This window comes from Megalops cyprinoides, chromosome 2 (assembly GCF_013368585.1).
Source record: "Megalops cyprinoides isolate fMegCyp1 chromosome 2, fMegCyp1.pri, whole genome shotgun sequence".
Classification (NCBI taxonomy): Eukaryota; Metazoa; Chordata; class Actinopteri; order Elopiformes; family Megalopidae; genus Megalops; species Megalops cyprinoides.
The window spans coordinates 16,214,660-16,236,110 of NC_050584.1; the positions used below are offsets into that span (position 1 = coordinate 16,214,660).

General features: G+C 37.2%; 1 protein-coding gene across 1 annotated transcript in view; it reads right to left on the reverse strand.

Annotated features, from left to right (window-relative positions):
• The window catches only part of dok6 (docking protein 6), a 57,604-nt gene that overhangs the window by 19,202 nt on the left and 16,951 nt on the right, over window positions 1-21,451 (reverse strand). Inside the window, exons 2-3 of the mRNA XM_036522329.1 lie at window positions 9,759-9,866; window positions 3,576-3,690 (exon numbers count right to left, since the gene is read on the reverse strand). Coding sequence (XP_036378222.1) covers window positions 3,576-3,690; window positions 9,759-9,866 — 223 coding nt within the window. The remainder of the gene's footprint in view (window positions 1-3,575; window positions 3,691-9,758; window positions 9,867-21,451) is intronic.

The following is a 21,451-nucleotide window of genomic DNA, read 5'->3' on the forward strand; positions in this document are numbered from 1 at the left end:
CTTAACATGCAGGGTGGCCAACTGAATGATTAAGCATTTCTAATCTTGGACAATTTTTTTTTGTCAATTGCACCTCGTTTTACAGTTAAGGAAATGTTTGTGGTTTGGGGGGAACAGGGCCTACCTGTGCATCCAAGGGCACCAGCAGGAAGGACACCATCAGCCGAAGGACCCGAGGGCTGGGGGCTGATGGGACTTGCAGGTTTGGGAGAGTGCAGACAAATGCGGCTGACCAACATGGGAGGTGACTGTGGGGGAGCTTCCGTTGGTTGCTGGTTAATCTTTCATAACTGAATTGTATTGGGTTGTGAAGGGCAAAAATACCCATGAAACATTTTAGATGTGGTAGGGTGATATTAGTAGGCCAGTATTTATTGGAGTATGGCTTTTGTTGAGTTGACTGATTTATTTAAATCTGTTCAGTTTAGTCCAAGATGGCTGATTGCCTTTATAAGAGCAACTTTCAGTCAGTATGGGACAAGCTGGCAAAGTGTGTAGTGGGTTTGAGAATCGCAGTATAATTGATGTGTTCTCTTTTTGCCTGCTTAGACAATTATTGTTTGCATTTGGTTTGTTTGTGTTATTCTTTGTTTTGTTTTGTTTTGTTTTTTCTTTTTTGTCATTGTTAATTTATTATTATTTGTTGTTACTTTCACCGGTCACAGCTTGGGTGAAATAAACCACCATCACCTCATCAAACCTTTTGACCTCATCATTTTTTTTATTATCGCCTCTCGGTCATTCCATGACAGGCTCCCGAGAGGCTCACTTCGCAAATGCTTTGCAAGATGCTTGCTTTGAGCACAAGCTGAGCCCATGGCCCAAGTTTAAAAGCAGTCATGTCACCTGTCCACAATGACTGGGAGCTCACAATGGTAGAACAAACTGGCCTCTTAAGAAATCTCACGGAGTAGAATGTAGACAGTTCAAGCTGGAGTTAAATGGAACTACACCTGTTTCTGCAGAGCACCGTTCTTCTACACCAACACTCCTGAGTCAACTCTAGGTGCAATCAGTTAAAAAAAAAAATTAACAGTTTCTTTCCCACCACAGAGAGTGTCAGTAAACCTGAAGAGGGTATGTTTCTATTCTAGAAATAAAGTACTGAAACAAGCCACTAAGAAACAGATTTAGTTTTATTTATCAGCGGTAAAAAAAAAATAAGTGTGGTGACATCTGTAAAACAATCACGTCTTCCTCAAGACCTGTAAATTGTTGCTCTCAGTGAGAGACGCACCAAATCCTTCAAATGGCACTGGCTCTTTCAGTGCACTGTGGAATGTGTAGTGTGTGAAACAGATGTTTACCGGGGGAATATTTCAAAAAAAATTTGCAGCATTTTCCTTACTTCACTGCTTTTCTGCATAAGTGCAGAAAGTTGTTGAGGTAAAGTTTGTTTTCATAATGACTAAATTAGCATTAAAGTAACAAAAAACAGTCATGTCTCCATGACAAACACTTTGTCAAATGGTGTTACTCTGGCCAAATGTATCAACTTTTGTCACTTAGCATTACCGTTAGCCTTAGCAATTTTGAATCATTCACAAATACAGGGTGGGTTGCATTTAATTCATCAACCCCCTACCACTACACATTATAAAACAATACAAACAATATGGGGGCTGAGAGCTGTCAATCTTTTTGGATATACATTTGTTTTCCAGAACATCAAGCCAAAAATAATATAATCCATTTACACATTAATTTGCATTTTATTAATAATCAAGTTATGACATTAAGCTCCTGGGTTTTTTTTTTTAGCATTGTAAGCAAGTTAAATGAGATTCCTAATTGGGAACATCCAAAAGCAATACAACTACTGCTTAAACTTTGCAGGATTGGATTGATTTTTACAGTTAAGAGCACTTGCCAAGATACTTCAGTGGTTCAGCGAGAAGCCAGTAGTTATGTCATGAGACCTCTGATTGATGCTGTATAAAACAGGTCAAGGTCTTGACAGATACGTGTTGTCAGACATAATGTTTACCTACCTCAATAACAAAATCTTTACATGAAACATAACAGAATGTGAGAGGTGAACAGTGACAGGTATGAAAAATCGACTCATCGCTGGTAAGGTTCAGTACATTACTGTGCTATTCACAAAGGTTCTTTTAGAACCATCAGGTCATACATCATTCGTCAGCCCGTTAAACCCTCGAGACACTTTTTTTTTTTCAATTATCTATCAATGTCTGCATCCATTTAAAAATCCAGTATGGACAGACTGTGAAACTCTGGTGCATCTTGGTAACATCAAATTGCGTTATTGCAACATAAGTCTGAAAATGATGAGGAGAGGAAAGGTTTTATTCTTTTAACAGGAACAGTATTTTCTAATGAACAAATAAACTATGTTTAGCTTGTCCGCTAAGCAATCTCATCATTAACAGTGATGTGTAATGTTTTATTAAGTCACAGTTTTAGTTTGGGGAAAAATGGTGTAATGAAAATTGAAGTAAAAATTACCAATTGTTAATGTGTGCATCCATTTCAGCACTAATTATTACACAGGGTAAAACCATTCAAATAATATTTCAATATGAAATTGTGGGATTGAAAAATCCATAAATAAATACTGCCCATGCCATTAACAGCCATACCAGTCACACATTGAAGAAAAATATGTGACATTCCTTGTGGCAAGGTTAATGTGGTTCTCTTGTTGAACACATCTTAAATGTCACACTGCAGGCCTAAACTTTAAGTTCCAGCAGCACAACATATCTCGAAAGCTTCATCCTACTTCATTTATTTCCACTCTGCCCAGTTCCCAATTGATATCAATCTTTTTTTTTCCTGAAATTATATTAGGGAGAAAGCTTTTCAAAAGACAAATTATTGCGGTGAAATGATTCTGCGGAATACTCCACTCCTCCCCTTCGCTCTGCTGAAGTAGTCTGAGGTGCTAATGACATCTCAGCAGGACCACTCTATATTTTTCCATTCCCATGACTGACATCCCTGGGAACATTTTTAAAAGTGAACGGAGACATTAATTATATTTCAAAAGTGATTTACAGTTTGGCTTAATGCAGTTTTAAAGAACAGAAATCATATTCTCAATTACCGTAAACTCCTTTCTATGTTGCACCTTGCTGTGATGGAATTGCCCTTTGATCTGTTTATACGGTTGTTGCTTGAAGTTAGTATTAAATAAAGACATCACATTCAAATTTTAGAGCAAGTGCACATGGTCTTTTTCTTTTGTCTTCTTACTGCTGAAGGTGCTAGTCAGAGCAACGATGTATTCATTTAAAGCTGTGAAAGGCGTCAGAGCACACCTCTGTTATATCCCATAGGGGTAATTTAAACCATTTTTGGAAGCTTGCCTAGAATTCAAAATTGAGCTCTGCTACAACAAGGTATAATTGGACTGAGTCACATTATACACTAGCACCTAGACATTACTGTATGGAAATCAATATATCTCTCCCTTCATATACATCCCCATGAAACTCAACTAGAATAAGCTCCGTCTTTCTCTGGCTGTGTTTCTAGCACAGTGTCATAATGCGCTGGAGTCTGGTGTTCCAGGAACCAGAAAGGCCCATCAGACAGGAGATATTGCTTACCTGACTCACAAGCAAATGTCTTTGACGTCTCATCATAAAAGATAATTGCCACTGCATGTTTTTTCGTCTCCCGGGGCATTCTGGTTATGTTCTTGATGTTGTGCAGCTCAGTTATCTACAAATTGAAGATGAAAACATTGTTACCAAACTGAATTAGCAGAGTGAAGAAGCCATGTCTAGGGTAAATTCTGAGGTTATTCAGTCCATTCTAATTAGTTTAGCATAAAAAGGTATGACATAAAGGAACAGGGATTGTTTTAAACAGAGGAATTATTTTTTGTCCTTTAAGAGTATGTTTGCAGACCCACATTCTGCATCAGAAAGGTACCTCTGCAGATATGCTTGCTTCTTTTTTTTTTAATACCAACAACCAGACTTCAAAATTCACTTCACCACTGTAGCCGAACTTGCACCACCATAATTTCTCATAATTCACATAATGTTTAACCAGTACAAGGTGAAGTTGGGGGTAAAAACAAACTTTTTTTGATATTTTCCCCATTGTACTATGACAGAAGCACAACTGAATCACACAGATGCTGCTCAGCTGTTATCAGAGATAATTACTATATCCACATGTAAGCCCATGAAATCATCACATTCAGAATTTTAATTTTTCATTGATGGGTAATTAATGAAAATGCATTTACAAGCAATGCTGACAGAAGGGCAAAACAAACATTAATTCGCACCATCAACATGAGGAAAAAATTAGCTGCTAATCATCCGTTTAAAATGAATAGCCTGTGGTTAACTAACTTTGCCCCAATCAGACCCAGTTAATGCTTACTAATGTTGATGCTTTTCACAGACAATTTCACATACATTTGTGTCATTATTTTCCCATGTTTTAAGCAACCTTCCCAGACCTCTGTTTATCAGAATTGTTCATTGATTTGTGTAGGTGTCATATTGTCGTTTAATTTGCTTCAAGGGCTACAGTCCTGGATCTGAGACCAGAAAAACTATACCTCTGTTCTACACCATCAAACATAGCACAATTGGCTCCAGGCAACCTATAGTTGACTCAACCATACATTCTGCCCTGTTTGCTGTGATGTTTGCTTTCCTTTAAAATATTAATGGTGAACTGTTTTGCAGATTCTTTCAATAAAAAACCTTTCCCTACTAGAGTGCCTTGCTTTACCCTAAACACATTTTTCTCAATGTCAGTCCTTAGGATGTGTTAACTGTTTAATTAGTAATGGTGGGGGGGGGGGGGGGGAGTATGTCATGACCCTATAATCTCTTGAGTAATACCTGGAAACTTTTCTCAAGATCTATGCAGTATTAATACTCAATGATGTTCAACACCTATGCAGGGTATCACACATAACCTGAAGGAGAATAAACACATAATAAACACACACCAAATTTTTTTTTTGTATTATAGTAACTGTATTCTGACCCTTGGGCTCAATGCTCAGTCCATTGTTGCAGATTATAAATCTAGTTTCCATGAGGCATCTTAAATTTACAGTTAAATAAACAGACATGAATTGGGTGGCATTGCATGGGGAATGGCAATTAGTAGTAATGAAATAACTATAAATGAAATAATGATTTCTGCTTTGGATCTACTTTTGCTTGATTTTGTTGTAGTGCTTTAAGTTCAGTTTAATATAGAACTACATGATTACATTAAATTAAATATATTCTGCCCATGTCAACATTTTCTCTCACAATATGTTCTCTGTACTCTCTTGATAAGTAACTACCATTACATGATTGTACTCCACTCTGAACAAAGCATGGGCACATTGCCCATGCCATGGCAGATTAATTATGTGGGCTATTTGCCTGCAGAGTAAATTTGGGCCATTTCAGTGACAAAGGGCGACCTGTACACAGCCCGCAGCAACCCCCATTCTTGTACATTGGTGTGACATTCACTAGTATCCATTTGCTTCATCTCTTCTGTATGTCAACAAAACGTGAAATATGTTAGTGGTGATTGGAGTGCTAGAGGTTTTTATGAATTTTGCAAAGAATCTGTAGGCTATATTTAACAGACATGGAGCAATGAGAGTCAGCTTTCAAATTATGCACATACATTATGTGCAAATGGATGGTGTATGGAGGGCAAGAGATGTCTGCAAAGTGTGGGACTCAACAGAGAGAATATTGCCTCCTTTATGCCATTTATATTCCTGCATGGTATTATTTCTGTCAGGCCAGGTTGGACGGCTGAGAGCACGCATTTTTTGTGCACTCAGACAAACAGTTGCCAGAGGTATTTTTTAGGATGTAAATGTGTGTTTTGCCACCCGCAACAGGAAGTCCCATTTTCCACCTCTGCTGTTAAGGGACGAAGGATCCACCCAGGCTCAGTGGTGGGGGGTGTGCAGTGTGATGGGCATGCTCTTTCCATACCCAGCTCTGCTGGCTCCAGGCAGTGACCTGGACAAAGGCATCAGTTTGATTGAAAAGATGCTCAGTTGTTACAGGGCTTGGTTTTGGTGCAATTTTTGCAGGCTGGGGGTCCTGTACCTGGGCTATTTTGTCACAAGAGTGTTGAAAATTCCCACATTGTGCACCCTGAAGACCACAGTCAGAATGAGGAAGTGAACAGATGTAATCAATGCCTACATAAGGAGAGTCATGGTTTTAGCCAACTGCTTTTCATTGGGCCATGCCAACCACCAGTGTTGCCAGCTTTCTAACCCAGCAACGGGCATTAATCCACGTCAGCCAGAGGGCAATCAGGCATTGAAACCTGATAAGACCAGATCAAATCCACTGCCTTTATAGCTCACTATATTATATGCTGTCTAAAGCATAGATGTGAGTGGGACATCAGCAAGGCAAATTTTTGTGGAAAAGCTCAGTAGTTGAAAGTCATAATATCCTGATTAACTCTGCTGATGTCCTGGTATGCACACACCAAGTACAACTGACTAGAAGTGTTACATGATGCTCTGATTCTACATATGCCATAAAGACTCCTGAGAGCTTCAGTACATTACAGAAACTTGATTTATATCCCATGCAGAATGGGTAATCTCATTAAAGTGTTTGTTAATTGAGAGACATTTTGGAACAACATAACAAAATCAGAAGTAGTGCCACAGTCCCAATCTGTGGCTGCATCTTCGCTTGTAATTTAATCAGACTGTTCAGCCTGTTTCTCATTTAAGATGAGCAGACAATGTGTGTGATAATAAGTCTTAATTATAATCTTTTCAGGGGAATGACTAACTAAAAGAAGATATTATATTCAGTATTATCTCCTTCCCAATGTGAAAAGTCCCAGAAGGAACTTGTTAAATTGTCCAATACATCTTCATCAAATTTTAACAGCCATATAATTTCCATAGATTAATCACATGAGGTTGACTTAAAAAAAGAAAAGAAACAACATCTTAAAACCACATGAAACAAAAAGCATCCAAGGACTCACTACGTTTGAACCGAATTGCAATCTGTCGTCTTTGTCCTGAAGAAAACCAAGGTCATGGCTTGTCTGCAATGAACAGACATGGTTGAAAGGGTCAACAACTTTGACAAATGGACATTGTCAAGTGTGCTGCATCTAAAATTGGCAGTGTCCCATGAGTGTTTTCTTTGTGCTCAAAGTAATATTTTGCTGGCATTCAATGAGCTAAACGTTTTTATAGGGAACATAAACCAAAAAACAATGAGAATGTTAGGTATGTTAAACTATACACTAATGAGGGAATAATATTATGGATATCTGCAATATAAAAATGGTAAAAAAAAAAAAAAAAAATGAGGATACAAAGATCAAAGAACAACTTTGCTTCTAATTATACTTCACAAAGGAAAGAGTACCGAGAAGAGATTCCAAAAGGCCATGTCAAGTGATGACTGACAGTATTCAGTCTGTTAACAATTCCCCAGATTATTCCTGAGATTACTTCTTGTATTTTGTTAGCCTGGTATTTAATCAGAAAGACAAGGTCAAATCACCTCTCCTCCCCCTTCCAAAAGAAAGTGTGCATTCATCTGTAGAATTTACTGTACAAAGGAATCTCTGCAATGCTTCCAGTTTTTTTTTAATGAATAGTCTTATTAAAAGATGAATATTGCATTGAACATCTTCACAGACAATGGCAGACTAATTAAAACCTCAGGAAAGAAAAAAGTTCCATGAATTTGCTTCTGTATGACACATAATTTAATTTTCCTAGCAATTGACACTTTCACAACATTTTGAGCTTTTTAACAGTTTTTAAAACCTGCAAACCTCTCTTGGTACTGTTTATTTTGAAGTGTTAAGGTGTGAATTCTGGGACAATATCACCTGGAAGTTCTAGCCAACTGCACTGCAACTTCTGGCTAACTGCATAACTTTATGTTCTCTAAGAGGTTTGACAGAGGAATCCCTCAGGCTAACATCATCATCACAGAGACCTCTCATTAGGAAACAATATGCAAATAAAGGTAATGTGGAATTAACAAGGCTGTCAGAGCCCTGGATATGATAATAAAGCAGGTGTTGAGCAACTGCAAGAATAAGTAAAAAAGTAGCACTTAAGACAGAAAAAAAATGGTGAATATTATTTTCATGGTGAGTATTATTTTGTTACCTTAGTGTTTTCAGTTGTGTGACTGTATATTTTACCTATCTGAGCACAAGTTTTACTATTACAAATAAAAGAAGAAAATCAAATAGAAAATCAGGATACAAACATAAAAATTTGATCCCATTTTTGTGAACAAATTGTATAAATGTGTCTTAACGCGTTACTTCTATGGTTGAATAAGTAGTCACATAATGTCATGTAGTACTGACAAATGTTTTTGTTCTTTTTCAGGAAGCCCATTATTCTTATTTTCTTTTCAGCTTCAATACTTTATTCCTATACATAATATTCTTTCATTGATTAAGCCTTTTTTACCATTTTTGTGAGGCTATGATTCATTTTATTAAATGACTAAAAAGATGATCATTTTTGAATTGGAAACAAGCCAAAAGATTCATTTTAAAGACACTTTAAACAGGTTCTACCTTGAGCCACAAAAACCTTAACTTCAACCCAGGCCTTTGCCTCGTTTCAAAATTTTTATGGCTTTTGAGAATAAGGCTGAAAGTTATGAACATAAGGCTGAATTGTTTTTTCCTCCAGATTAATTGTTGTTTTGTGTGGATCCAAGTATGGCAAGATTCCTTCAATTCATACGCAAAAGCCAATGTATAAAAAGGTAATATATTTTCTTCAAAATAAATAAAAAACTCAGGTAATGAGCAAAAATAAAAAACAGTAAATTATGCTTTCTGGTACGCCTGATTGTGATTGTACTTAACGGCATAATCACAATGACAGTAATCACCACAGGGCATAACACAGATAAAACAACTTTGCTATTACAAATTCTAATGTGAACTTCAGATCACCCCCTAAGCACGCAATTTAGAGTATATGTCTGGCTTGCACCACATCCCTTAAAGTTATACAGTTATGGCCTCTTTATGACATGAATGAGACTGAAATGTGCTTAATGCACTCTGCAGCAAATTTGTCACCATCATTTAAGGTTACCACATCTGCTAACTTGACATATGCCACTCCTATTGGCTGGATAGCAATTAACAATAGCCATTGATCATACCTACTGATTACAATACTTAGTGACTGAAAATAAAGGCATCCCTCAGCCATTATGCTAGTAATGCAGCTACTCTTCTCATACTCTTCTTTGCTTGCAGACTAATGGATGTTTTGGGGAAAACTGCTAAATGACTTTAAAGACAAAAGCTTTACCCTATAAAATCCCAGACTAATTTCTGAAATGATATATTTCTTGTCCAAGCATTATCAGAGTGTGAGCATTTTAATGGAGGAATTTAAAATAAATGTGAGGTCAATCTTTTTAAAATGCTAGCCTCAATGATTGATTTACTGCAAATAAGCAGCATTTCAAGGCTGTTGCTGCAGAAACTAGTACCCAAACACTGGTCGATGTAATTTGAAGTTTGACAGTTAAACAGACATGAGGGAATGTCATTCAACAGCAGAATACATTTTTTTTTACATACATGTGAAAGAATTCCCTTACATGGCCCCAGCATTCATGCCATAGTTCAGATGGAAAAAGGTTATACATCTAAATGTCATTGGTTTTTAAGTGAAACGTAGTGATAAAAAGTTCAATGTAAAATTTATGTCTTAGTATTTTATTCTAAATCAGGAACCCCAAATAATAAAGAAGTCAACACACCTTATGGAAATTCCTGAAGTAAGCTGCTTTCTCATCAGGAAATTTTTCTAATCTTCGTGGCCCTTTACTTGACGCCTTCTTAAACACCAGCCAACATCTCCTGAAGATCTGTCAAAGAAATGGAAATCATGACATTAGCAAATTGACAGCCAAGTCTTCAAAACCAGCAATTAAAGGACGAAAAACAACACGCAGACATAGTGGAGGCAATGGGATATAATGGCATTAGCTTGATAAGGATTCATTTGGTTGGAGGGACTGCATCGAATGCATGTCAACCAGTCCTGAAAGGGAGAAAAACATTCCACCAAGGAGGATAAAATATTTCCTTTTGATAATGTCTGAAATTAAAGACAAATCAAATGACTATGAGACAGAATAATAATTACGGAATAGACTAAAACATTATATGGTAAACTTCACTACTTATTTATTAATATTACATATGCAGAATTCTTTTCATTAGTGAAATTAATTGAATAAGATAACTGAAAAAGTTGTAGTTTGTTGTGGAGCATCATAGTTTAAGAAAGCAAATCTTGTATATTAAGTCACTTGAAGCCTCACTTTCTTTGCACTCTTTCTTTTTAAAATTCAAAGCCATACTACTGCATACATAAGTAAGTTAAAACCAATCCAAGAGCAATTCATCTTCATAATGCTCCCCCCCCCCCCTTTCCTCGACAGAGGTGTTTCCATTCCAGTTCGCTGCTCTACCACATCTCTTAGAATGGTTACCATATATCGATTTAAACATGTAGTTGGAAGCCCCAAATTCTGCCTGGTATTCCTGCCCCTCCCCCCGGATCCAGTGAGATTTATCAGATTAAAGCTACTGTTACCCTCTGGACCGCTCCAAGGTCAGCCCAGAAATGAGGACACTCTTACTCACTCAGCCCACACAAAGTGCCAGCACACTCAGGGAAGACATTGTTTTATGTAATCGGTAAAACCGTAGGTGTCATACTCACCAAGCTATGCCACATGGCCTCTTCTAATGTTAATAATCCCAGTGACTTATCTTCATGTTACATATTAAACAGGTTATACTTAAAACATGGCAGATGACTCGGTGACTGTGCTAAATACGGGAGAGTGGTCTCAGAAACAGCACTGATTACTGCCTGGATTTAGTTACGCTAGAGAATAATATTCCTATGGCACTTTGAAAACAAGTAGTTTAAAAATAAATTCCTCCATCAACATTATATGTTCAAGCTATCATCGTGCTTACAGAAACACATTATAAATGTATGCCCAACAATCCTATTAGGGATTTAAAGCATGGACTTGAAGTGTAATTTTCAGGAGCAGCGTGCATTTCCTGTTCACGGCAGCCAATCTTCATTTGTGTGATGTATGCTTATTCTTCACAGCTTTTCAATTGGAATTGCTTCCATGAGCAAGATTAATTTTGTTTACTCAACTAATGGTCTTCCTGAGAAAAAAAAAAAAACTGAACTTGGCATTCAAAAACATTGATTTGAGAAGATTTTTGTGTCATCTTCTGTTCTTCTTGATGTAGCAGTCAACCATTTAGGAGTTTAAGCACGATATGCACACAGAACAAAAGGACAGAAAATCTTGTGCAACCCACTTAAATCACTGAATGATATTAGCATTAAAACACTGCATCCTACAGTCCACATCATAGACTCCATTCTCACAAAGTCATTCTCACTATATGAAGTTATGTTTTCTATGATCCTGATGCAGTCAAGCTAATTCAATGACTTGCTTTAAAGCTTTGACAGCTGATTGGAAAGCTTTGATAAAAGACAATCTTATAACTGATTCATTTGAACAGAACATTGATTCAACAATCTACTGAATATTTCAATAGGCATGGGCAAAATTACAGCATTTAACAATGCAGTAAATATGATACTCTGCTTGAAAGAGTACTGAATTACATCCTACAAATACTGCATTACTTTATTACATCAGGTATAGACTGCAGAACCATGGGTATGACAGCAAAGTGATTAATGGGTAAATTAATTATCTAATGCCAGAAAGTAATCAACCAAAAATGTAATCAGCCCAATGGCAGTTATTAGTTAAGTGGTCAATCACTGCAGTTTAACAATTAATCCTAGATGGATCAGACAGGTTTCCCCAGGGGAAACAGAAAAAGCTCAATATATGAATGAAAAAACGCAGAGCTGCTCATCCAAGTACTGTTTCAGGAAATATGTCTTAAAATATTTCTAAATTATGTTTTCATCCAACCACAATGCACTTCCATTTGTTCTGAATAATAACATTTTCAGTTTTTCAATTCCATACTTTCAGGAATTCAGAGTTACTGACACACCACAAAGCAGACGAGGACAGAATAGCCCTTTGAGGTCCTCTTCTCTGTTACCTGAAACTCAATAATATTCAACCGCACTCGGTAACAACTTTAAGAAAAATGGCACATCGTCTATACCACAGAAACTATGAGGGGAAGTGGGGGAAGTGGTTAAGACAGCTAGAGGGTCACAGGCTCAGAAGGCCTATCTGCACGATTACTCCTGTAAACCCAGCTGGGCAAATGGCAGCCTGAACCTCTACGAGTTGTAAGAATGTAAGCTCAGTAAGCCGGCCCAGATAAGGGCATCTGCAAAGCAAATAAGATTTGATGCGTTTCGCAACCCATCTCTTTCCATCTACTTTCTAACAGACACACTCACGCTGGGAAAATAAAGCAGGTCACAGTCCTGTTGAGCGCAAGATAGCAATTTACAAAAGTTGCCATTTACACCTTAAATACAAATATATTATTTATATATTGATCACATTTACATTCACCACAACGGCAAAACCATCCGTAACTGTGTCCTTAATATAAATGTGTTTTCAGATCATGAAATGCACAAAAAAAGAGATCAGATCCAGGTCATTGCAGTGATAATCAAGATCCCACACTTCAAAATATACTCTGGGTCCACGCAAGGAATTCATCCCCTGATCAGCACAAACAGCACGTTCTACACACACACACACACACACACACACACACACACACACACACACACACGGACTATATCAAATAAAATTGGACTGATTGATTGATTTGAGTTGAGAAGCACTAGATAGACCTCAGGACACTGAAACACTCAAACGCTGACAATCAGCTGGGAGGATAAGTGCACAGACACCAGCAACTTGTCAGAAACAAAATCTGCCAGCCACCACTAACTTCACTAGACAGGTCTAGCCATCTGCCTGGCAGACTCCCACCCCCTGATGAGAGTCTTTTTCCACAGCTGAAAAAGGGCCGATGCAGCTGAAAGGGACAAAACAGTGCCTTCAAGCCATGAAAAAGTGCAACATTTATATTGGCACTTGCTGCACTCTTGCTCAAGACCATCTGAAGTGGAGCAAGGCTTTGTGGGAAGGATCTCAACACTGAGACGGTGTAGAAGAGGCATGTGAAAAGACTGTCAAAATACCTGACATCAAAGACTGATACTCCATGAAATCAATAGTTGGATCCACAGTGTGCTCTCAATTTCTGACTCATATAAACCAATCAGAAGAAGGGTGTCCATATGAAGAACCAGGCCCGGTGCTGTGGGAGTGCTTATGGGTGCATTGCACCCCCAGACAGACCTCAGTGCACCCCAAGTTGTCTCCTTATATCCCAAAGTCTACATAGCATTTATGACCTTTTGTGCACCCCCGTGGATTGCAACTGCACCCCTCTGTATTTTCTCCTGGCGCTGAGCCTGTGAAGAACCATGATTGGTTCAAATCAGCAAGTCATTGATGGTGGTTATAGCGTCCATATTAAGACATCCCTTATTGCTCAAGTATTTTAGCACAAACTATTATAAAGTATGCGATTTGGAACATCATAACACTTCACCTAGCAACACTGCTTGCAGCTTGTGAAAACACCTGTTTTCGCATCAGGACATGTGGGTCTAGGATTTGGCAGCTGAGCAACATGCACACGGCAGCTGAGATCCCTGGAAGACAACTCTGCTCCTTCACGAGTGATTGCTAATGGTGATGACGAGTAATTATAATTACAGTATAAATTGGAGTTGTTACACTCAGGGATGTGTGTTTTTAAATGGATAAGATGCACTACCTATTAGGAAATTATTTGGTATGGGACATGCTGCATTTAATTCTTTGCAATTTGTATTGTGTACTGGATTGTGGAATGTGATAAATAAATAAACACTACTTCTCTGTTTCTTTAACATAGAAAATACTCACTCATGTTATACATACCTGACCTACAAGGGATACGAAAGCAAAATATCATCAACGCAGAAAAGGCCTGAAAATGTATGCTTGTAAATAGACTCAAAGAAAAAGTAAATTTAAAATGATTTTTTAAAAACAGTTCAGAAAAGTTTATATATTATATGTTACTTTACTGTGAATGAAGATTAAATTAAAGAGCTTTGGCACTGTTGTGATTATTAGTCACACATCCTCCATAAATGGATTTTAAACTAATGCAAGCACAGGGAGATTATTTCAGTTTATTTTATTTGAATAATGTGAAATATTTCAGAAGTATCTGTTGTTTACAGCTTGAGGAATTATGCCATGAATGTCCCCTTTCACAGCGGATATTCAAGTTTACGTACTACAGGCTACAGTTTAAAAAAAAACTGTGTTATGTTTCATTGTGTTTTGCGTAACTTAATTAAGGTATGCTATGCAAAGGAACAGTTTGTTTCAGGAATAAAACATGAATTATATTATTACAATAACACAGAGACAGAGGACCAGCTAAACACCGCATGAACACGAACAAAAGGGGGTGAAAAGAACATTTTCACTCTGTCTGCTCAGCAGTTTGCAAACCCTTTGTCTGAATCCTCCATTCATGGTGTGTCCATTGAGCCACACGTAAAACAAGGCTGAAACTGAATGTCATTACAATATGCAAATGGGTTTTAAAAAACCCACTACAATGGTGAACAGTAGCTCTTTTTGCATAGATAACATGAGGCAGTAAAAAAAAAGCATGTGAAAGCATGAGGAAATTTATTTTATGTCAAGGAGGCTTTGCCTTTGCTTAAATAAGCACCATATCTATAAAATCACTGTATCTGCTGTCTTTTGTGGCACAATGATTTTTTTTTGTGGAATTATGACAGATTTAAACTTTAATTTCCATTATGGCAAAATAATTCATGCTGCCCACTTTTCAAAACTAACTACGGGGGAATAAATGTTTCAAAGCATGTAAACAGAAAACCATCAGTGTGCCTTATTTGATGGATTTAGAGTGACAACTGTCACATTGATATCAATCTGCATTAAGTTGTTCACCTTCTGCTGTAGGAAATTTTCATACTGATGGCAAGGCATGGTGGAAAAAAAAAACAATAACCAACTAACTTACTGCACTACATTATTAAGGAAATCAGCTGAATCATCTTGTATATGAATCATCAACTCAAAGGTTTCAAGTTCAAATCCCAGCAGGTCCACTGCTGTTGAACTCTATGGTACTTAACTGAATTGCCTCAGTAAATATCCAGCTATAATAATGGATAACATGTAATATTTTAAGTTATGCCTGTCTGGATCTGGATAAGAGTGTCTGGAAATAAAATGTAAGGTATGTATATCCTAAGGGCAAGTAGTGTTTAGCATTAGCAGTTTGTACTTTATTTATTTTTGCTAATTTTAAGTAAACAAATAAAATAGATATGAATAAAATACATAAACTGCTTGTTTCGACTCAATACTCAAAAGGTAAGGACACAAAACAGTGGTTATATAGAAGACTATATTATTGACTGTATAATATAAATTTCAATGTTAGTGGATACATCAGAGACTTTACAGAGACAGAGGATCAGAACAGAAAAGTCAGCACTCGTAGTCATTTTTCTCTACCGCATGTTTTGGTTCTCCTCTTATATATTACTTGTTTGGGTTTCAAACAATCATTCATTTAATACAATCCATTTAAAGCAAAGTGCCTAGAGGGCTTCACAGCACATTACACAGAAACAGCAAATTAAAGCAAATACAAAAGTGCTGAAAGGGACTAGCAACTACGTATTACCAACAAAAAGGATACAAGGGTCATCATATTCCTTTTTTCTGATTATATATATATATATATATATATATATATATATATATATATATAAAGATGATCATCCACTCGATACAATTCACTCAGCCTACGTTAGATTCACGGTAATGCTGAGCAGTGCTAACATGTAGCCATTTGTAAGCCATTTGTATTTGTAAAGGACCTGCTTGTTGGGCTGGCGGATTGGCTTTTCGCTATAGTGAATTTAACACCCTTTTGGACACGGCTGTGGCACGGGTGAAACTGTGAAGGTGAACGGACACACAGCTTGAGCTGTTGGCGCAAAGATGCAGTTTACTGGGCCATGACCTTTGAGGAAAGCTTTCTGAAAAAAAAAACATCTATCTATCTATATATATTCACCAGCACTTAACTGAGTTTAGTGATGATCGACTTAAATATGCATACAGCATATAAATTATTAATGTGAAAGTACTGTAAAACTGCTAATTTTGTGTCACTTATATTGAAGTCATGAGCTGTTCCATACAGCCAAATATAATGACATTAAGAATAAAAAAAAAAGCTAAAGCTTTTCTCTAAAGTTATTTTGGATTAGTAAATTTGGACACTTCTGGGGTAAGCAACCTATTTTAATAATCTTTGATCCTTTCATGCATTCTTCACCAAGCTAAATATCACAACATTTTCTATTTTTAAACTGAGCCTCAGATGGGAGAAAGAGACAACAGTGCGTTTACAAATGAATTACAAACTGAATTGAAAGTGCTGGTGTTACAACTTTAAAGGTCACTGTTTAGCTGGCACGTTATTGTTTACTATTGAACACAACTATTAAAGTAGGTTATATGCTATTACTAGAGCACTGCCATCAGTGCACATTGAATATACTTTACATCTAAAGACTCCAACTGAACCACTTCTTGTTGTTTGGTAACAACATGGAACATCATAGTACCAAGGTACAGTTTTGGAGAGAAAATTTCAAAGGTTAAAATAAAGTCTGACTTAGAGAGTATTTAAAAAAATCCATAAATATTGAAAAATGAAAGCTTCTGAATTTCTCTGCATTTAAAGCAATGCTTGAATTTTCACAGACACATCCATGTCCAATACCTGATATTTCCATTAATAACACATTTGGCCTGAGTGAACACTTAAAACAGTGCTATTCAAATGCATATTAATCTTAAACAAATTCCAAATGTGTCATTTTTCATCACTTGCAGTTGCACTTGTCAAATAAAAATGACAGATTAAGTAAAAATGGCAGGGTTGTTCTTAGCACCTTAGCTCTACGGATTTGATTGATAATGGGCTAACATGGGCTTAGAGAGAGGCAGACATAGAGGGTAAAAACTCACTGGATGCTCTGTATTCCACAGAAATATGGATGGTTAAAGTGACAGGCTGTTGCACCAATCTCTTGTATTTGACCTCTATTGAATCAAAGTAATGGCTTATTTATGTCATGTTCAACTGATTGAATTAGTAGTTTTGCTTACACTTATGACAGTAAATAAAAACACAGAAACATAAATCTTACATGGAATAAAATTTACAACTTTACAGAATTACCTACATTTTATACATCCTACTCCATTTGTATTTCAGACTCCAGACTACATACTGCATTGTCCGTCACTGCATTCCTCTTCTGAAATTTAAAACACTGAGGACATTTAATTATACAAATTGCTTCCACATTGCTCGCTACAAATACATCCTCATGTCTCACATTCTTCTCTTGCCCCTTTATTTTCAAGCTCCATGCACTTCAGAATGAAGATCTGACCTTTGATTAAACAGTCAACTTTGCAATACATAGGAGACTTGAACATCAGTCATGGGCTACTCTGCTCTTGAGCTTTCAGGACCAGGGAGAAGAGACATTGTACATATACGATACATTTACAAGCTGTGTCACAAGGATAAAAGACCAAAATCAAAATGGAGGAACAAATAAAACCATTACTCATCTCCAAAATGTTAACAGAAACCAAATAGAAATACTGAAGTAGGCAGAAGTCCAAAAGGCAAGTAACAGGCAAGCAAAACAAAAGCAACTAGCAGTAAATCAGCAAGAGAGAGAAGACCGGTGTGGATTCCAGCCACTGATCATTCTAACTCATTTTCAGACGAAAAGGGCTGGAGTATGAAGTCAGTTCGAAGCTCTGCTCTCTCCTCTTTTGATGCGGAGTTGAGAGCTTTCAGTGTTAGAAAATGAAACACCTATGAACACTGGTCACAGAGAACCTTGGTTTGCATTAAACTGTGGCTGTCATGAAGTGAATTGTCTACACTGTCTTTATTTTCATCGGTTGGCCACCAATGAAAAGTTACATAATTTTACATTACAGTGGGGCAATTTTCTTTCTCTTTTAATTGGTTCTTTCATTTTCCTGGTGTGTTAGCAGAGAATGTTACAAAAACCATACTGAATACAATAAATACGTTACCCAAAAGAACTAATCTTTCCAATATGGATCAAGACTAAAGTAATTTAAAGGGCACAATGCTGGCATGTTTAGTACATTTTGGTCACCGATTTTAAGTGAACTGCCCTTTGATGTCCACATCACGATGCCGCCACAACTGGAGCACCTTTGTGGTTACAAAAGAATAACCAATCATTGCCCTTTTTATCTGCCTAACATTGTCTCTCAATAGGAGTCTAAGAGCTAAAGATGGACTGTACCTTTAGGAGCATACTGATTGCACACTGAAAATTCAAAGCCTGATTAATGAATAGAACTCCCTCTCTGTAGTAGCCTGGTTAATTATGAATCGGAGCACAATGTTCTTTCCAAATGTGTGAAATTAGAAGTGCATATGAGAGCCTTTTCCTCTCAATTTTAGTAAACCAAGTTCATATAGCCTCTCCAAAAAAGATACATAGTTAGAATTTCACCCATGGCAAAACATTCACATGAGCTAGAGAAAAAAAGTTTTTCTTCAACGTTATAGTGTGACAATTACCAGTTAAATGTATATAAAAGAGCCATGGATTTGAACATGTGGCCTTGTCAGGAGTGTGAGGTAAGACCTGATGTAAGATGGTGTCCTGGTAATGACTATCTCCATGTGTATGTATGGCCACAGATTCTGACAAAAAAAAAAAAAAAAAAAAAACACTGTCCAAATTCTGCATTCAAATATCAGCCTAATTAATCTAGTGTTATTACACAAAAGATGTGCCTGAAATGAATGTAATCTCCTTACAAAACATTAACATTGGGCGCATAATAATATATGTACCCCATACTTTTTCCTCCTGACTGCCAACTATGATGTGGCTTATAATACATCTAGAATACAGCATTACTTATTTTCCACTTATGACAATGCTTTGGAGAATGAATAAGCACATGGCTGTATGTGTTTGAAGCACAACAAAAAGAATTACTTATCACATACAGGAATTCATAACTGTGCTGAGCAGTTCGTTTTGACCCAAGTGCACAATACACAGTATGTGAAGCCTTTCCTAAGATTAGTGCAGACAGAACATCATGAAGGCACAGGTTATCACAATAACACTCCTTGTCCCCATCCAAGCAGAGTGAAGACATGGTTTGAAAAAAAAATGAATCTGGGTTAGGAGCTGGCTGGCTGGCTCAGTCACCACTTACATTTCACCAAGAACCTTTGGGATCAAATCGCCGATAAGGCACAGGACATGTACAGAACCCTGGGACATGCTATAAACTCTGAATTGTAAACAATGGGTTGTGCTACCACAGGAACACCTCAAGAACTAATTAAACAGCATAGCGGAGAGGTGTGAAGCTGTCATTTAACAAAAGGGAGATTGACAAGACATTAAGTTAATGATTTGTTGTATCGTATCATGAATAGTATTCCTAATCACATTTCCAGTTAGTGAAGCTCTCAGTTGTGAGTTCTAAAACATCATTAATGCTGTGATGCCTGAACAAAACTTAAACTGAATAATCATGCAAAGACAATCCTTTATGAAAGAAAAATTACACTTATTAAAATTTAATTTATCTAGCTTTTCAGCATGAGTGCAGAACCCCCCTACATAAAAGTCTAACTTCTAAAAACAAAATAATATGCTATAAAGTTATAAAAGAAAGGATAATGGGCTATACAAAACAAGAAGATGACTATACTGTAATCCTGATTTGGGGTGCAAAGGAGTTGCACCATCAAAATGTACAATGTGTAGAGGAAGCACTGTGGAATAGATATGTATGTAAACCAGAGGCATGGTTAGGATCTTGAAACATTGGAGGCTTAGCCCAGCCCAGAAATCTTTAGATTTTCACCCAATAATTCCACCATTTTCAAGTAATTTCAGAGTAAAATTAATATAAGATGTGAGACACTGCTCTGCCAAAAGGTTCCGGTCAGGTGCGTTGGCTGGCTTTCACAACATGAAATCAAAATAAACAAAATGAGTGCAATCTGAGTTCTCATTCAACTTCGTTGAACAATGGTAGCCTGGTAGCTACCTAGCTAGCTACCCATCTGAGTGGAATACATGTTTCAATTACCAAATCAGTTGCACAGATGCATATGCTTCATACACATGCTTCAGGGGAAACAACTTATGGCTTGAGGACTTATATATCAATTGGATTCTACATGGGCAAAGTAAGGCCATCCCACTTTCTTTCTATGCTTAGCCCATGTTCCACATTAATATCACAGTGAGTGCAGGCTAGCTAGACCAGTGGTTCTCAAACTGGTGTGCCTTGGGAGCTGGCCAGGTGTGCCTTGGAATTGGTCTTATTTTATGATGATTTACATAGCTATAATCCTATGAAAAGTTGTGCCTTGGAAATACTTGTTTTCATAAATGGTGTACCTTTGTGACAAAAAATGTTTGAGAACCACTGAGCTAGACTAGCTAGCTAGCTAAAGAGCCCTCTTCTTCACCAACCTGAGCTTGTAGATGAGGCAGTGGCACTCTCATGTCCTGACTCATCTGCTGCTACAGCAACATGAAATAACTCTTCCTCCACCTCCTCTAGCCTCCCCTGCGCCTCGTTGCCTTCATCCTTTTTCTTTTTGAAAACGCTTCTTATATCCATAACCTTCAAGTCTTGCCTTAGTGAATTAGCTAGCTAGCTACCACCAGATGCCAACAATGACAAGCCCTGTAGCCAGTGCGCACTCTCACTCTCTCTCTCTCTCCCTCTTTCTCTCTAGTGTTCACACAAAATGTGCATGTGCCAAGTAGTGTGGAGTAGATCTGCTGCTTGAATGACACACAGAGGACTCAAAACATGCTTGTGTTTTTGATCAACGATATCATATTATTTTCGAGGGATTTAATGCATGATTGGAATGACAGAAGAATAGATCCGGGGCTATTTTTTAAATTATTCTTAAAAAAAAAAATTTTTTTGAGATCCGGGGCTATTGATAAAACATTTGGGGCTGTAGCCTCAGACACCCAGGCCTAACGACACCACTGGTGTAAACAGAGACTTCTATTAATGTGTTATTATTCAGTGATTACCAAATCCATAAAACGACCTATTCATGCGCCACCATGAAGATACACCAGCCTTGTTGCAGGAACAAATGTATGTTGGCACAAAGACTGATACTTCACTTCACTAAAATGTAATTTCTCTCAAATACGACTGCTGGGTCACCAGCTGCTCAGAGGTGAAAGTTATCTCATTAGTTACAT